The sequence below is a fragment of the Alnus glutinosa genome, chromosome 3 (assembly GCF_958979055.1).
Source record: "Alnus glutinosa chromosome 3, dhAlnGlut1.1, whole genome shotgun sequence".
In the NCBI taxonomy this organism is placed as follows: Eukaryota; Viridiplantae; Streptophyta; class Magnoliopsida; order Fagales; family Betulaceae; genus Alnus; species Alnus glutinosa.
Window position 1 is genome coordinate 2662106 of NC_084888.1, and position 16635 is coordinate 2678740.

Consider the following 16635-nt stretch of genomic DNA (forward strand, 5'->3'; position numbering starts at 1 on the left):
AACTGTGAAGTGTGAACTTGCTAAAAGACAAAAGATTGTCACGTGCATCATCACGTGACAGTTTGTTACTTAAAACGAAACAAAAAGCTCCAGAATTTGCAAAGAAAGCAAGTGGCGGGATTCCTGCGTACAAAAACAAACGCTTCCCCATTTCCCCGCCCAGTTCGAGCGGCGATCCGATAGCCTCGCTACCCCCTATCTCTCTCTCCCCCCCCAAACAAAAAAAAAAAGAGAAGAAAAAATCACGAGAAGCGGATGGAGAAAGAGAGAGAGAGAAAGAGATAGAGGCAGAAAGTTGAGAAACAACCTCGTCATCATCATAGTCATCAATGCTCCCATTTTTTCCTAATCTCTTTCGTTTTGTTTTATTTGGTTACATGTGACAGCATAGCGTTCCATTTATTAATCCCCTAAACTTTTTCCTTCTTTTCTCTTTTGGCCATTCATTCATTCACCCACCTTTTTTTTTTTTTTTTTTGTTCTTCCGATTTCTAAATCTCCTCATTCTTATGTGAATGAATTTCTGAGAGAGATCTGAAAGATTTAATAATATAAGAAGAAGAAGAAGAAGAAGAAGAAGAAGAAGAAGAAGGAAGGAGGAGGAGGAGATGGAGAAGAAGAAGTATCCGATTGGACCAGAGAATTACACTCTCTACGAGGAGGTCGGGCAGGGTGTGAGCGCTTCGGTGCACCGTGCTCTATGTAAGACCCTCCGCGAGGAGGTCGCCATCAAGATTCTCGATTTCGAACGTGGCAATTGCGATCTGGTATCTTCCATGTTTTCAACGCATGGTTGAAGTTTCGATCAATGTGTTTTTGTTTTTTGTTCGAATTTCCTACATTTATAAATTGCTGATCGGCAAGTATTTGGGTTTCGATAGTATCTATTTGAGGATATTCAAGATTATAGAACAGAAAAAGAAAACGGAAAATCCCTAATCGTTCGTTATACTTCAATGTGAGCTCTCTCAATTAAGTGCATTTTGAGATATTACATAACTTTATTCGACCGGGGAGCTTGATTGCAAAATTAGCTTATTTGAGATTTAAGATTTGGTTTGTCAATTTTCGCAATGCCGGAATTACATATGGGGGTATAAAATGTTTTCTAATTCAGGGTTTGTATCATATAACTCTTTTGCTATTCTTAATTATAATGGTTGCTATTTTGTCTTGATATTTTCTTTCATTTGTGCTTTCCACAGAATAGCGTTTCTCGTGAAGCACAAACAATGATCTTGGTGGATCATCCGAATGTCCTTAAATCACACTGCTCCTTCGTCACTGACCATAATCTGTGGGTTGTCATGCCGTACATGGCTGGGGGATCTTGTCTTCACATTCTGAAGGCTGCATATCCTGATGGTTTTGAAGAAGCGGTTATAGCAACCATACTACGTGAAGTGTTGAAGGGTTTGGATTATCTTCATCATCATGGGCACATACATCGAGATGTCAAAGTGAGTATTGATACTTCATCATAATTCGGTTCTTCACATATATATATATATATATTTTGATAAGAATTCGGTTCTTCACATATCGAGTTTCCAACTTTTATCTTTGTCTAATTTTGCATCCCTAGAAATGTTTATAAGACTTCCTTGTTTGGGAGCTCTACCATTGTTTTGAACTAATACTGCCTTTTCTGATATGATCTCTCTTATCCATAGTTTTGTATCACTTTTAAGGTTCTTAATGTTTAAGTACTACAAATATTAATTTCATTTTACTAGGATTTGCAGAGTCTGAAAGCTTAACTCTAAATTTCTTGACATGAATTTGCCCTTTTTCTCTTCTCCTTTTCTTTCTTTAAGAAACTATAACGAACTTGTTTATGTAATTAATAGGATACTTGTCTGTTTTATGTCGTTGATCTTCAAAAAGCATATGAATGTCTCCAGCTCTTTCTCGATGTATAATGATTAACATCTGTGCACAGCTATCAAGAAATTTAATTTGAAAGTACTGATGGCAGTAAGCTATATAAATTTTTATTTAGTTTGAATAGCTGTAAAAGCTTTGTACTTTGTGCAATATTATACTCATCAATTATAGCATTTTGAATAGTTTGTAGATTTCATGGTAAATCAATTTTGTGGTACTGGAGGAGACATTCCCCTCTTTTATCTTCAAGAATCCAACAAGCCTACATTATCCGTATGCTAATTTACGTGGATTGTGCATGTTAAGAGGTTCTGGTAATTACCTGTTTTATTTGACTTGAAGGTGATCTTTCTGGTACCCTTTCAAGCATTTTCACCTTGGGCCTCTGCTCAGGTGGGTGGGGACTGTGTTATTGCTCTTAGACCCAAGAGAAGGAGATTAAGGTGAATATCTTTTTGTGGCTTGTAACCACTCATTCTAGCCCTCCCCCTGGTATCCTTGGTGCCTTTAACTTGAGCCAACATTACTACAGGTGCACTCATTGATATGTGATGCACATGCCCCTTGCATCTTAGATCTACTCTTGCTCATCTTGAGTTTAATTGGTTGGACCTCCAACTTCTCATTAAGAAGAATGGCCGCCGGCTGCTTTAGCTGGACAACTACCATGTCCACTCTTACTTGGTTGGGTTTGGGAACCCCTCAACCAGAGTAGGGGAAAGTTTGGGATGCTCCTTTCTATCCCAATGGGGGTTGGAGGCCAGATAGGGTTTAACGACTTCCAACCAGCCCTGCTCTGGCATACAATATGTTTAACGAATAATTTAAGTCTAGACCCTTGGATGCAAAAAATTTCCTTTTATGATAATAAAACATATAGCTTTCCTTCAGAATCATTGTTAACCAACTAGGTTAAATGCAAAGTGATAGTAAGATAGTGGTGAGTAATGTAAAAACTATTAATAGATGCAGTCCAAGAAGCTCAGATCAGATATCTAGCTTGATAAGAAGGGAAAAACTTTTTGACCAATCTTACTAACATGCCATTGAACTCATTAGAGAAGAGAGGATAAGGCCAAGACGTGTAATTTTGGTGAATTAAGGGATGTGGAAGTTGAACGACATTGTATGGGATGTTAAGTTTTGTGGCTAGAAAGAGAGAGGTCACTTCTTTGTATTGCATATTGCTACCTCAACTAATTCCCATGAGAGCTAATTAGTTGCTATATTGTTAACAAGTGTATTTATAATTGTTTCCGTAATTACCATCTGATATTTTTCTTCTAGTTCCTTGCTTGCCATTGTCTTATATTACGATTGTTATAGGCTGGGAATATTCTCATTGATGCACGTGGTGCAATCAAGCTGGGAGATTTTGGTGTTTCTGCCTACCTTTTTGATTCAGGTGATAGGCAACGTGTGAGGAATACATTTGTCGGGACACCTTGCTGGTATGTACTTATACTATCTGCATATACTCATTCCCTCAAGTTCCCAATTATGTTATTGTGCAAGATATTAATGCCATAAAATGTTTTCTTGTGCCTTGGTGCACCCTTAGCTGACATTACAGAGAAGTACAATCTTTATTCAATCAATTAATGTTTTGTAATAGTAGAAAATTTTCAGTTTATTATAAATTGAACAGAATGTTTAAACAGCATATGGCTCCTTGGTTCATTGTCTTATTTCTTGTTATGCAACTCAAGAATGAAGAATTTTGCGTATTTGTTTTGTAGGATGGCGCCTGAAGTTATGGAGCAACTACACGGTTATGACTTCAAGTCAGACTAAGTGTCCATTGTTTTCTTAATGTTTTTACACCTTTTTTGACTCCTCCCCCCTTCCCCCTCCTTAGACAGTTGTGTTTGCTCAACACTTTCCTGCAGGGCTGATATCTGGTCTTTTGGTATAACTGCATTGGAGCTTGCCCATGGCCATGCTCCTTTCTCAAAGTATCCTCCGATGAAGGTGCATAGATTAAATGTGACATGGTTTTATCAGCATCTTCTCTGAAACACCCAGGAGCTCATTGAACCTAAAGCAAGTTTACTGTTGCCAGGTACTGCTTATGACATTGCAAAATGCACCCCCTGGCCTTGATTATGAAAGGGACAGGAAGTTTTCTAAGGTATTCTCTCAACGATATGTTAAATTCACCCATTGATCATTGTTATGTCGCAACACTTTCTGATCGTTCTTCTTTGCCTTCAGTCATTTAAGCAGATGATTGCTAGTTGCTTGGTAAAAGATCCTTCAAAACGGCCTTCTGCAAAGAAGTTGTTGAAGCATTCCTTCTTTAAGCAAGCTCGTTCAAATGATTATATTGCACGGACACTTTTGGAGGGGCTGCCCACTCTTGGTGATCGCATTAAGGCATTAAAGGTTAGCTTATCATTTTTAATGATATGGCCATAGCAGTTCAATGTTATTTTGATCTGTACTATTATTAGTGACGTCTTTTTTTTCAATCACAGAGAAAGGAGGAGGATATGCTTGCACAAAAGAAAATGCCAGATGGACAGAAGGAGGAAATCTCACAGGTTGGAATTCTCTTAAATCAAGAAGAATAAATGCTGATATATTGCTGATCAGTCTGTTATGATGTTTCTTTAATTTTGAAGTTTTCTTTTGCAGTTTTGTTATGCTATATTTTAGATTGTTAATCAATACGAAGAACGATTTGATTAATTTATCAATTTATGTGACCAGGAGTCATTGGGTTTACTTTTATAAAAATATAACATTAATTATTTGGGAAGTATTTAATTAAAACGGCAACATTTGGGCAGACTGTACTTCAACCATAATCTGTGAAAACTGTTAGGTATGCCCTCATCGACAGGGAATTGCTAGAAAATGTATCCTAAAAGACAGGAAATCTGTACAATAGTTGCATAGAGTTGCTGCCTTCATGAAAGTTGCTTTCTGCCTCTTGCCAGTCACCACCTGAAATTGGACTTGCCCATAATCGCCGTTAGAATGTTCTTGGGACACCATACAAAGCGTTCCCTCCACACAGGTCGGGTAAAGCTCAGGCTTTTGCTCGCGGGATGGCTCCAAAGAATTGTTTGTACTCAAGGGAGGTCGAACTTTAAACCTGATATTTTACGAGACACCAAGGCTAAGTGGCTTTCCACTCGAGTCAACCTCTTGGGGTTAGGATGAAAAATAAAAATAGAATTTCTTTTGGTGTTTATGTTCTCGACAAAAAAACAACAAAGATTCTAACTTCGAAGCAATCTTGATAACAGGTATTTTTGAAAGTGAAATCCCACTATGTTTTTATTAAAACAAATAAAAAAATGATGACCGATTTAAAATGAAAGTAAAAGGGAATTTTGGTATTTCATGGGGAATTCTTTTTTGCGAGTACTTTTTATTCTAATGATGTACACTAAACAAATGGCAAAAAAGAGTAGAAGTGCTATGAAATGATATCTTTGGTCATTCAAATGAGTGATATATAGTTAAGATTTTCTTGAGATTTTAATAAAATTCCAGGAGGGCCTCCTTAATTGAATTGTAAGTTACTTATACTATATTCAATTCCGATTTTAACTAATACTAAAGCAAGTTATGCACCAAAAAGTTTGAATTGAACCACTTATTCAGAGTCTTTTAAATAATCTGAGGATGACCAAAATAATCTAAACCACATGGAAGATAAAATTTTTGGGTCCTTTTATATATTATTGGCTTTTAATTGAACGATATTAGACAACGCCCAATGTTTACTAATCTTCCAACTGTTAACTTCATCTGCTTTCATTCCCTTACTGCATGTACTGCATGTGATCCCTCAATGGTGATAGTTAGGCATTTAACAAACAGTGTAAGGATGCCATTCATGAGAAGATAAAAGATTAATATGAACGGGTTCTTAGAGAACGATGTGCATTTTCTTGTAGGCTCTTATTAAGAACAATATTGGTGACTGTAGGCTCATAGATACGTGCATGTCTACTACTTTTCATATTTTTAATTCGGAAATGTCTTGGTTAAGAACAATATTGGTGACTGTAGGCTCATAGATAGTTGCCTAGTAGATTTTTCTGATATCAGATAATTAATTTCTGTCGCTGGTGATAATTTATATGTTTACTCTGAGGATGTGTATCCTGCTTTCTCTTATGTTTGAACTGTATTTGTATCATGACCAGACTGTATTAGTGTCTGTATATCGACAACTTAGACTTCTGAGCAGGGTTTTTATTTCTTGATGCTGGTACAATCATTGTATGTTATAGGTAGCTAGCTTTTAATATATTCTTTTAATGATACGTAGAATGAATATAAACGAGGAATTAGCGGTTGGAACTTCAATCTTGAGGATTTGAAGGCTCAGGCTTCCCTGGTACAGCTGTCTATCTTTTTTCTTTCGTGATATAATCATGTGATATCTGAAGGTCCCACAATTTAATGGTGGTCCTCATTCTCTCAGATCCAGGATGTTGATGACCCCATAACTGATAATATTCAAGGTGGAAGCTCAAATTCTTTATCTGCGGTTGATGCACTTGAAAAGAAATCACAGTTCCAAAACTCTTGCCAAGTTGCGGATATTGTACGTATCAAGTATCATTTACTTTAGTTGGACATATTTGATGTTTCAAAACACTGTTTTTGAAGGTTATATATGTGTAACATACTCTGCTTTTAGATTTTTTTTTTAAAAATTTCTTGTGGAAGTTTCTTTGTGGTCCTGATCAAGTGTTTCATAGGGAGAAAATTATGAGACGCAGAATCAACCAACGCCTCTTCCACTAGTCTGCTCAACTATAAATGAAGCCAAGTATGTTATCAGAAATGGTGTTTTACATCATTACTACTCTATGATGTTGCTTGCTTACTTTATTAATTTTTCAATTGTGAGAAATCCTCTAAAAATACAAAGAGTGCTGCTTGTACCTAGCAAGTTTTGTTTCTCTTCTTTGAAATAAATGCCATAGCCAGACCTTTTAGCTATGATGATGCTTAAGTTGGCCTAAATTAGTTGTGTTTTTTTTTTTTTTCACTTTCCAGAGTCAAATTTTACAAATCTGATGATGAATCTAGCATTGCCAGTTCATGCAATGAACAGCACAGTTCATGGAATTCTTCACCCCGTCATGATGATCATGCTGATAGTTTTTTAGGTGAAAAGCCTAATCTGGAGAACAATGGGAAAATGTTGGAGGGTATGGCCATTCCCTCTTATCAGGGAAACGGAAGTTCATCGGCCATGACCATGTTAGCAGACGTTACTGTTCCACCTATTAAAGGGGAGAGGTTTGGCTCTTAATCTACATAATCATGGGAATTTTTGCATAATGAAACAGTTGGCTTCTTGTAGTTTGCGATTACCATCTTGTCTATTATTGTAATAGGGGAAAATGTAATACTGCACCTTCTCATTCTTCAGACTTCATAGCCAATATGAACTTTTTTTTTTCTTTCTCTTTATTATAATTACTAGTGTATTTTCTGCTTAAGTATATTATCAGGTTTTCTATGAAGTCACCATTAACTGCCTGTCATTTTAATGATTTCATCTAGCACAAACTCAACTCACCTATATGTATATTATCTAGTTTGTGCTGTCTACCCTCTGTCTTTATATTAAGTTGTTATTTCAGTATCGGTTTGATTGCTTTATAAAATTTTGATCTTTTCGTTATATTTCCTTATATTTTATTTTTGTTTGGATGAAAGATCAAGTAGTTTATTTGCATTAACCTCAGAACAATGGAGGAATGAAAAGCTTGAAGGGTAAATCATAACCTGACATTAAATGATGATAAAGAGTAAAATATGTCATTTCACAAAATCCTAGAAATGAGATCATGCCTAACTTGGTATTTTTTCAATCAAGTGCTAAAAGTAAGAATTAGAGTAATTTAATTTTCCAAAAGCTCAAAAATACAAATCTTGTTTGGTCTGAAGTTTCAAGATGAAAGTGGGTATGGTGTCAACATCTGATCTGATAGGTAAAACTAGCCAATACCTTTCATACGCTGTCTCCTATCATTCTGACTTGGCATTATCACAGCTCATCCCAACAGAAGTGTTCATAGAAGGAGAATACAATTTAATGGCATGACCATGGGCTTTTTATGTCAACGTTCATACATATATTGAACTTCAAGCTCAATTACTCTGGAAGCTGAGAATCTTTTTTAGTTCTAGGTTTTCTACTTTTTCATTTTTAACGACTAGGATACAATCATTTCAGCATTAACATTAGAAATGAATCGAAACTGCTTCATCCTCTTGATTACTAGAATTTCCAGTAAACAAGTCTGGAAAGGATAAGTGTTAGTATGAGTATGTTTACCTACTATCGGCTCTCATACCCTACTGCTACCTTTCTCACCATAAGAGAGGCAGGTCTGAGGCTCAAACTATTCGCTTAATGGAAACTAATATATTAGTGTATCTAGTATGCAGTTGTGTTTGTTTTTACATGTATTTATATGCACTGTTTAACTGGCATTAGTGTTAATTATTCTCTATTTGAGTATGTTGGCAGCTCGAATAGAAGTCCTCTTATGATTGTAGCATTGAATTTACTTATTTTTTTTTTTCAAGAAAAAGAAAATGACTACAGCATTGAATTACTAATCATTGTATGTGGTGTCTACCGATTTTATTTTTCTGCAAGTACTCATATAAATTTAATTGAATTTTCAGTGATAGGTTGCAAAATCAGTCCCAGAACACTGCAAATTGCAATGCAGCAACAGTTATACTGGCAGCAGATGATGTTCTCTCTGACGTTGCTTCTAGAGCATCCAAATCATCAGGCAGTGCTAAAAGTTTCTTCATACTTTACTTCTCTTGATTGTTATTTCCATGCAGAAACAATCTCTTGGATTTAGATGTGATTGGTTTTTTATTTTTATTTTTTATTATCACTTTACTCTCATTTTCTGGCAAGGTAATATCTGCATGTTTATTTACCCAAATTATTCTTGCAGCAAACAGTGATGAACTTGATGAGAAGGCAAAGGCACCAGTTGTTCAGCAGAGAGGGCGATTCAAAGTTACATCTGAGAATGTTGATTTCGAAAAGGTGAATTTTACTATTCCAGATCTGACATCTCTTTCTTGTGAGGGCTGATTTTTTCCCCCTCTTTCAGGTGGTCCCATCTCCTGTACTTCAAAAGAGTCACAGCATGCAGGTTAGGTTGGGTTGATTGTGCTAAAGTACATTTAGATTTCCTCTTGTGCCTCTCTCTCTCTCTCCCTCTGCACAAGATTCAATCCTAGGACCTACCTCTACCCACTCTACCCTTTTGCCACTTAAGCTAAGAACCTGGGCCTTTCTTTGCTTGTCTATGTTATGATTCAGTCGAGTTGCATGAATAACTAATCAATCTGAACTGTAAATAAGTTTAATAAATTTATTGCCAGTCTTAAAGAGGACAGGGCAATAGTTTCTCTCTCTCATGCACACACTCACTATCAGAGCAGGAGAAGCAGGAGAAAAAGACAGAAGCATATTGTTCCTGTATAACACAGTCCATATACAATTTCTGGTCACTCATTAATTTTTCACATTCTTGTCAATTGGTCATTGCTTCCAGCAAAACCGCTAAGAGTTATTGGTTCAACGTATCCATTTATCTTGAATTTTATCGTTAGTATTTGGCTTTTTTTCCTGCTTAAAGTTGCATTGTAGGTACCTTGTATTGCTAGAATTTATTAATATCTTTACATTACAAACACTCCCTCCTCTATTATGTTTCTTATTCAGAGCCTCCTTAGCCATGTTGAAAGAGGAAACCACAAAGTTAGGGCTTTTATGCCAATGCATATAGTGGTCCTTGGACCAAATGACATCTCCTCTCCCCATATATAAAGAATGGAGGGTAAGAACAAGTAAAATTCTACGCGGATTCTTGAGTTGCATTTACCTTTCAAAAAGATTTTCATTTATGATAAACACATAATGGACTTGACACACAAATAAGATAGTGCATCTATAAATTTTTAGTTCAAGATACCTAATTTGGGTTAGCCTGGTGCTGTCTCATGTTTTGGCAGTGAAATCGTCACCAGATTTTCAAGGAGACACTTGTAAGCCACCTGTAGCTTTTAGAACAAGCAACCCCTCATTTTATCTGAAATGAAAGAGAGAAGCGTAACCTTATACTTGTTTTCATTGATATCATGAGAGATCCCCCTTTCCTTTGTTCTGTACTCAGTACAACTTCATCTTTCTTTCCTAACGCTTAGGCTCTAGCTCCTTAGAGAGTGAATAAACTTTATGTCTATGTGTCTTTTGTTTCTTCAAAAGCTTAAACCGATAAGAAATTGTGAATTTAATCATTTAATTAAATATTATAACACTCTCTTTCAAATGTGGGCTCAAATTCATTTTTAACAAATGAGGCTTAACATATGAAATATTTAATGAATTGCGGGTACACTGTAGAGTCAGAGTTCGAACTTAGGACCTCTGCTTTAATACTATGTTAAAGCACTGGTTATCCCAAAAGATTAAGCTGATAGAAAATTGTGAATTTAATTATTTAATTAATATTCTAACACTGCTCTCAGTCTTTTTATTTTATTTTATTATTATTAGTAATAGATGCCCCCAATGGGTTTCAAACCTACGATCACATCCTCCACTCTATAATTATATGAAAAGGAGGTGCCATTTGAGCTAGGCTCATTAGCCTTTTCTTTTAATCACTTGCAACCATTTTTGACATCTTTTTTTCGGGGTTTGTTGGGGATGGGGGAAGGAGGGAGGGAAACTTTTCCTGGCGTTGTTAGAGAGTTGGTTTCAATGTCTTTGCATTGAAATGTGACCCAAAACAGCATTTTCGCACCCATTCTATAGATCCTATTTTAGCATTCCAATATCCAGGATATTTTGATGGTTGCAGTTTTTGAAAGAGCAGAAATGTTTTGAATTGGGTCCTGACATATGAGGGACATCATTTTCACGTCAATTCTGGACTTATGTTGTTATGTCCAAGGTTTGAATTCCAGGTGTTGATAGCAAGTCATATTTTGTCAAAAGTAGATGTGGGATTTCAAATTTAGTAAATCCAGTTTTCCTTTCAAATAATGCTAGATTTTTTCTGGATTCCATAAGGTCAATATGCTGAAAGGTTTCCTTGGTAAATTTTAAGGTTTGGGACTGTTTTCCAATGATGTAGCTTTTCACCACCTTATATAGATATACTAAATCGAATATGTATTAAAAGGTAATTTTGGTGATTTCAGACCCAAACTGAAATTTTCTGGATGTGAAAGAAGAGAGTTAAGTGTAGGTCATTGACCATAGAGGGCCGGAGGCTTTATATCCCTTTTGAACTATATTTAGCTAACAGTTTTGCACATGATATGCCCCAGAGATAGAAAAGTGTGTTTATATCATATTTTACTGAATCTCTTACTGTAATGGGTCATGTAGGTGATTACCTCGCACCCTGCAAATCCTCTACCATCACCTGTACTGTCGCCTATACCATCTCCTTCTGATGCTACACCATCAAATCTTGCTGGCTATTCTTTTTTCCCAGTGTTGCATTCTGTTTTGCTGACAAATATTGTTCAAAGGGTATGTTTAGACATATAGTTTTATTTTACATTCTAATTATGATTAAAGTTTCTTTATTTGTTATCTTGTTTTCAACAGGAGAGTATTTTAAGTTTAATGAAGCACATTGCTGCTGGTGACTCTACAGGTTTAGGCATTAACTGACCCTTCAGTTTGAACATTTGAACTTCCATATATATATATATATATATATATATATATATATTACATAATGTTAAATTAATTTTCCCTTCCACACTGCAGCCGACCTTGCGGTCAATAGAGGAGACCTGCTGGCACATATTGCTGCAATGGAGAAATCTTTGGTATGTAAATGGGGTTTTATGTCTGCTTTCACTCAAACAAATCATCATGAAACTCCCAACATTTGCATGCACTCTATGTCAAATTTTCTAACATATTGAATCTTATAATATGCTGCTCAAGAGCACACCAATTTAAAACATTATGATATACATCTACTGCAATCAGCTTGGTTTAAGAGTGTTGATAGTCGGGTTTAAGAGCAGCATAAGCAAAATGTTAACTGGTTTTACCACATTATGTTACAGAACTTAACTAATGCATCTACATTCAAGATAGGCACATTGAATGTTTGAACTAGTATTTGGTAAGTTTTTTGAATCACTAATAGTCTAAACTTATAAAGTGCATGGTTCTCGTCAGTTGGTTGCGCTCTTGGATTGACTTTATAGTGTTTCATGTTGTTAGGATAAGTTATAATACGAAGGTCAAAATTTCCATTATTTAAGGATACCCTTCTGTTTATTTTTTAAAACAAAATTTATAAAAAATTTCAAAGATTTAGGCATGGGTATTTTTGTAAATTCCGTTTAATTCTGTCAAAACTTAAAATTCTAGCAATTTTGTTCTTTTTTTTTTCTTAAAAGAAATTAGGGATATTTTTGGAATTTTAATAGGATTTAACGGAAAATTCTAACGGAGGGTTGAAATTGAAAAAAATTGAAAGATAGATTCCTTAAATTGATACATTTTAAAGTTTAAGTATGTTTTTTTAAAAGTAATTAAAAATCAAGGGTTATAAATGAGATTCTTCTAAAAATTAATTTGAGGCCTTTCGTAGGAAACTCCACACGAATGAAAGCGCAATTGTTGCTTTATATCCATACATCCACTTTTGTACACGAAAGTCTAATTGTTCCTTTACATGGATTGAAAAACTGTATTGTCAAAACTAAAGCACAATATCTCGTTATAAAAGAGAGGCTCAGTATATCCATGGCCCTCACAGTATATCCATTGGCCCTCACTTTATAGCTGCTACCACATCCTTTCCCACTACTGGCTAGGCAGATTTGAAGAACTCAGAAGTCCATGAGGCCCTCGAGCATTGTTTTCTTCATATCAAATAAAGTCCTAATTTCTTCATTTCATATCTCTTTCTCCAAGCCTGCAAGGTGTTCCTATGCATCAGCTTTTGTTTCATCAAAATACATCTGACTCAAACCCAGTAGCTTCTTACAAAAATCAACAGCCACCTCTTGGATTCTCTTCACCTCTTCCACCTTCTGGCCGTTCTCATCCCATTAATGAGTTATGGTATTTCGAGAAATTGTAGCTTTTAGCATCCTATGAAAATAGGATTTATTTGATCTCCCAATTGCAACAACTGATTTCTAGCTTTTTGCTTGAAAAAAGCCTCCTCGGCCTTGGCAATGAACACATACTCATGTAAGCACTCTTTCTCTCTTTTAGCATACATTCAGAACTACCAAAAGATGAAAGCACTGCCTGCTGCGCTAATTCCAGACGAACCCGAGGTTGCAAGACTTTCTGCTGAATATCACCATAACATTCCGCATTCTTTTTCTTCAAAACCCCTTTCAAGGATTTCAATTTTGTATAAAGCTGATACATAGGAACACCTTGCACTTGAACGTTCCAACCCCCATTAACCCAACCCAAGAAATTTGAATAAAGTTTTGACGATACCCTTTTTTAATTCCTTACTTGGAGCTCAGAACTTGAAGCTTTGCATGAATGACTCGACTTGGATATTTTTGCTATGTTACTTTAAGTTAAGGGCATTTATGTCTGATTGCAGCTTGAAGCAGCACATGATAGGGAGAAGGAGTTGCTTCATGATGTAACTGAGTTGCAGTGGAGGTATTTACATTGATATACCGCAGGTAGAATTAGTGATTAAATTATGGGAAAAATATAAAAAAGTTCTTCAAACTACAAGCCGTTTTAAAGTAGTCCTTGAACTATAAAGTGTAGCACTATGACCTCCGAAACTACTAAAGAGTGCCAAAAAGACTCATTTTGTTGAAATATTCCTATAATACCCTTACCACATGTCATATATTCAGTTACAAATAATAAAAACTAAAACAATTTTAAAATTAAGAAATATTAAAAAAAACTAAAACTAAAAAAATAAAAAATATAAAAGTGGCCGAACCACCCTTAAGGGCCATGAGCCACCCTCTTGCCAGCCACCCCTATATATATATATATTTTAAATTTTAATTTTAGGTTTTTTTTTTTTAATATTTCTTTGATTTTTAAATTTAATTTTTTATTATTATTTTTCAATTGAATATATGACACGTGGCAATGGTATTATAGGAATATTTTGACAAAAGAAGTATTTTTGCACTCTTTGGTGGTTTGGGAAATGTTACTATACTTGGTAGTATAGTAGGCTATTTTAAAAACGGCCGGTAGTTTGGAGAGTTTTTTTTTATAGTTTTCCCTTAAATTATCCTCAAATGCTAACATTACTTGAACCTTTGTCCGTTACATGCAGGCTCATATGTGCCCAAGATGAGCTCCAGAAATTAAAAACAGAAAATGCTCAGTTTAACAGATGATATGTTTTTATCACATGCCTCGTTTTGGTTGTATGCCCAGATTCTGACATATCAGTTTCAGGTATGATTCCATTGTCCAGCCGGCGCTCGGGTAGATGTAGAACAAATTCTTCAAAGCCTAGAATACTGACGAGTCTTAAAAAAAGAAAAAAGAAAAAAGAAATAAAAAATAAATAACATTAGTAAGGTTTATATTATGGGTATTATAGGTCTCTTATCTTGTAGTAGGTCATGAGAAACCAATTATTACGTATTTCACCAACTAATGCAGATTCATTGTTGGTGAAACTCATGTACATGATTTTGGAATTCTTTTTTTCTTCAAATTTTTTGCTTATAAGTTGTAAATATAAATGACCTTTATGTCAGTCACATTCTGAATCCATGTAGAATTGGTTTTTCTTTCTCATTTATTAGAATTTTCAAAACTTAACTACAGTAATTGGTGGTGATTTGTTTGTATGATAATCTTGTTCTTATTGAGTTGTAAGGAATCTTGGCTGAACAGGAAGATGGACATGATTGCTTATCTTCTGCTTGCATTTTGTCTTTCCTAATTTTTCACGACCGCTGTTGACCTTGTGACGTAGCGCTGACGGATAAGAGTGAAGAGAATCTATGTTCTCAAGCACAAACATTCAACTCACAAGTTGAAGAAAAAAAAAAGAACTTCAATTTAATGATCATCCATCCATCATCCTTCTTACATTGCCTCCCTATTTATAGTGAAGTCTTAGTGGCTTGTAAAGGAATAAAATAATAGTAAAGATACCATCAAATCCTCATTAATGAGAGGAGATTGGATGGACATGGTAATCCCATGATTTAAGGAAAAGTACAACAAGATAATTATCAAAAATAAAATATGGAAGTCAACAACTCTTTCATGATTTCTGCACAAAAATCCCAGGAAATCTGCTTGTACGCCAGTTGTCCCTGACAGCCTTCGATTCATCTTCACCACGAGCAGTCTCGGTTATTTGTCGAGATTGGATCTCGGCTTTTTGCTGAGACAACTCCCAACACATCTCGGCTATGTGCCGATTCAGAAACTCTGTCTCGGATATTGTTCGAGATGACATTGTCAACCTTTCGAGGTGCCTTCTCGGATTGTCCTACATCACCTTGGTTTTTGACAAACCACCACCTTCCTTCCACTGCTTTCTCTCTCTCTCTCTCTCTCTCTCTCTCTCTCGCTGTTGTAGGGTAGCTGAACCATCTATAGAGTTATGGAAGTGAACCAGAGGTTTCTACGGAGGTGGTCTGTAGAGTCAAAGGATTTCAAAATGGAGATAGGGGGAGGCGTTGCAAGCTTGAGGATTCATGAAAAATGTCACGGCTCGACGAGGTCCATTCTCCTCAACAGAGACGAAACAACATGGCTGTATGGCTCCTTTGAGAATCTTATGGTAGTCAGAGACTCAAGGGTCTTCTGGAACCAATCCATTCCTGGTTTTCCCAGAATCTTAGCCTAGAGATGCTCAAACAGACACGGTCACTTTCTGGTGTTAGAGGAATTTAAAGGTGGGAGAAGGACTGGTTTGGTCCTTGTGTCGGAAGGGAGACACGGTGAAGGTTGGACTCGCTTTGCCTACGAGTTTCATTTAGCCAAGGTTTTCCTCTGTTCTGGACAGGTTGGAGGCTGTAGGAAAGAGCCCAAGGCCATATCGGTGACGAAAAGGAGATCCTACGCAGAGGTCTGAGCGGAGACGCTTCCTCCGCTGGAGGAGTGTTTAGAGTCCACGCTTGGGGTGGGCTCCCCCACAGCTTCTCTTCAGACGACTCTGGAGCTGCCTTATTCGGAGGGCATGGATCTAGATCCACAGACAGCCTCCCCTGGCTCCATCGCGGGGGCTAAGCGCACCGCTGGGCCCTTTTCTCCTGCCCAGTAAGAGACCCATCCACGACTGTCTCCTGTGGTTGACTACTCAATCTCCTTAGCTCTGAATCCTTCCCTGTCCAGGATGGTTGTCTTCATCTCTTCCTAGCCTCTTAGAGAGAATAGAAATGAGCTAGGCTTAGTTTGTCCTGGCTTGGAGGTGGATATTTATGCAGAGGCGGAGCCCACCGCAATTCTATGTTACCCAGCAGTCAATCTTAAGGGGTATGCTGGGCCGCGACACTCCGAATGGATTTTTTAGCTAATCGAACAGCTCAGGCATGTTGTGGGACTCTCGTGCAATGGTTTTGAGGAACAGTTATTGGCCATGTTTATGGCCATTATCACCAGTAATGCTAAACAAGGAACATGCTCTTCCCTAAAGGCGGGAAAAAAAAATTCGAGAGAAGTGAACAATTTGTTCTGCTCTATAAATTATGATACACATAGCGGCAGTGCTTCACGTGGTAGGA

At 36.5% G+C, this 16635-nt stretch overlaps 1 protein-coding gene across 4 annotated transcripts; it reads left to right on the forward strand.

The window, feature by feature from the left end:
- The first annotated feature begins 278 nt into the window (after positions 1 to 278).
- Positions 279 to 14692, forward strand: LOC133865063 (uncharacterized). Of its 4 annotated transcripts, none has more exons than XM_062301536.1 (20): positions 279 to 767; positions 1206 to 1460; positions 3214 to 3338; positions 3627 to 3671; positions 3777 to 3858; positions 3950 to 4018; positions 4102 to 4272; positions 4365 to 4430; positions 6176 to 6244; positions 6332 to 6454; positions 6612 to 6682; positions 6913 to 7158; positions 8560 to 8672; positions 8847 to 8941; positions 9009 to 9050; positions 11300 to 11446; positions 11525 to 11573; positions 11690 to 11751; positions 13512 to 13596; positions 14220 to 14692. In XM_062301536.1, exons 1-19 carry the CDS (start codon positions 609 to 611, stop codon positions 13584 to 13586), a joined length of 2064 nt encoding a protein of 687 aa, XP_062157520.1. In that variant the 5' UTR covers positions 279 to 608; the 3' UTR covers positions 13587 to 13596; positions 14220 to 14692. The 4 variants fall into 4 exon arrangements, with proteins under 4 accessions (XP_062157520.1, XP_062157517.1, XP_062157521.1 ...); XM_062301533.1 differs by having other exon boundaries at positions 13512 to 13573; XM_062301537.1 differs by lacking the exon at positions 11300 to 11446 and having other exon boundaries at positions 13512 to 13573.
- The last annotated feature ends 1943 nt before the right edge of the window (positions 14693 to 16635 follow it).

Bases quoted from the DNA above. Each gene is read 5' to 3' on its own strand.
- LOC133865063 (XM_062301533.1), top strand. From the start codon at position 609: ATGGAGAAGAAGAAGTATCCGATTGGACCAGAGAATTACACTCTCTAC. The intron at 3,859-3,949 runs GTGCATAGATTA...TACTGTTGCCAG, and splicing joins CAAAGTATCCTCCGATGAAG to GTACTGCTTATGACATTGCA. The intron at 8,673-8,846 runs GCAGTGCTAAAA...TTATTCTTGCAG, and splicing joins TAGAGCATCCAAATCATCAG to CAAACAGTGATGAACTTGAT.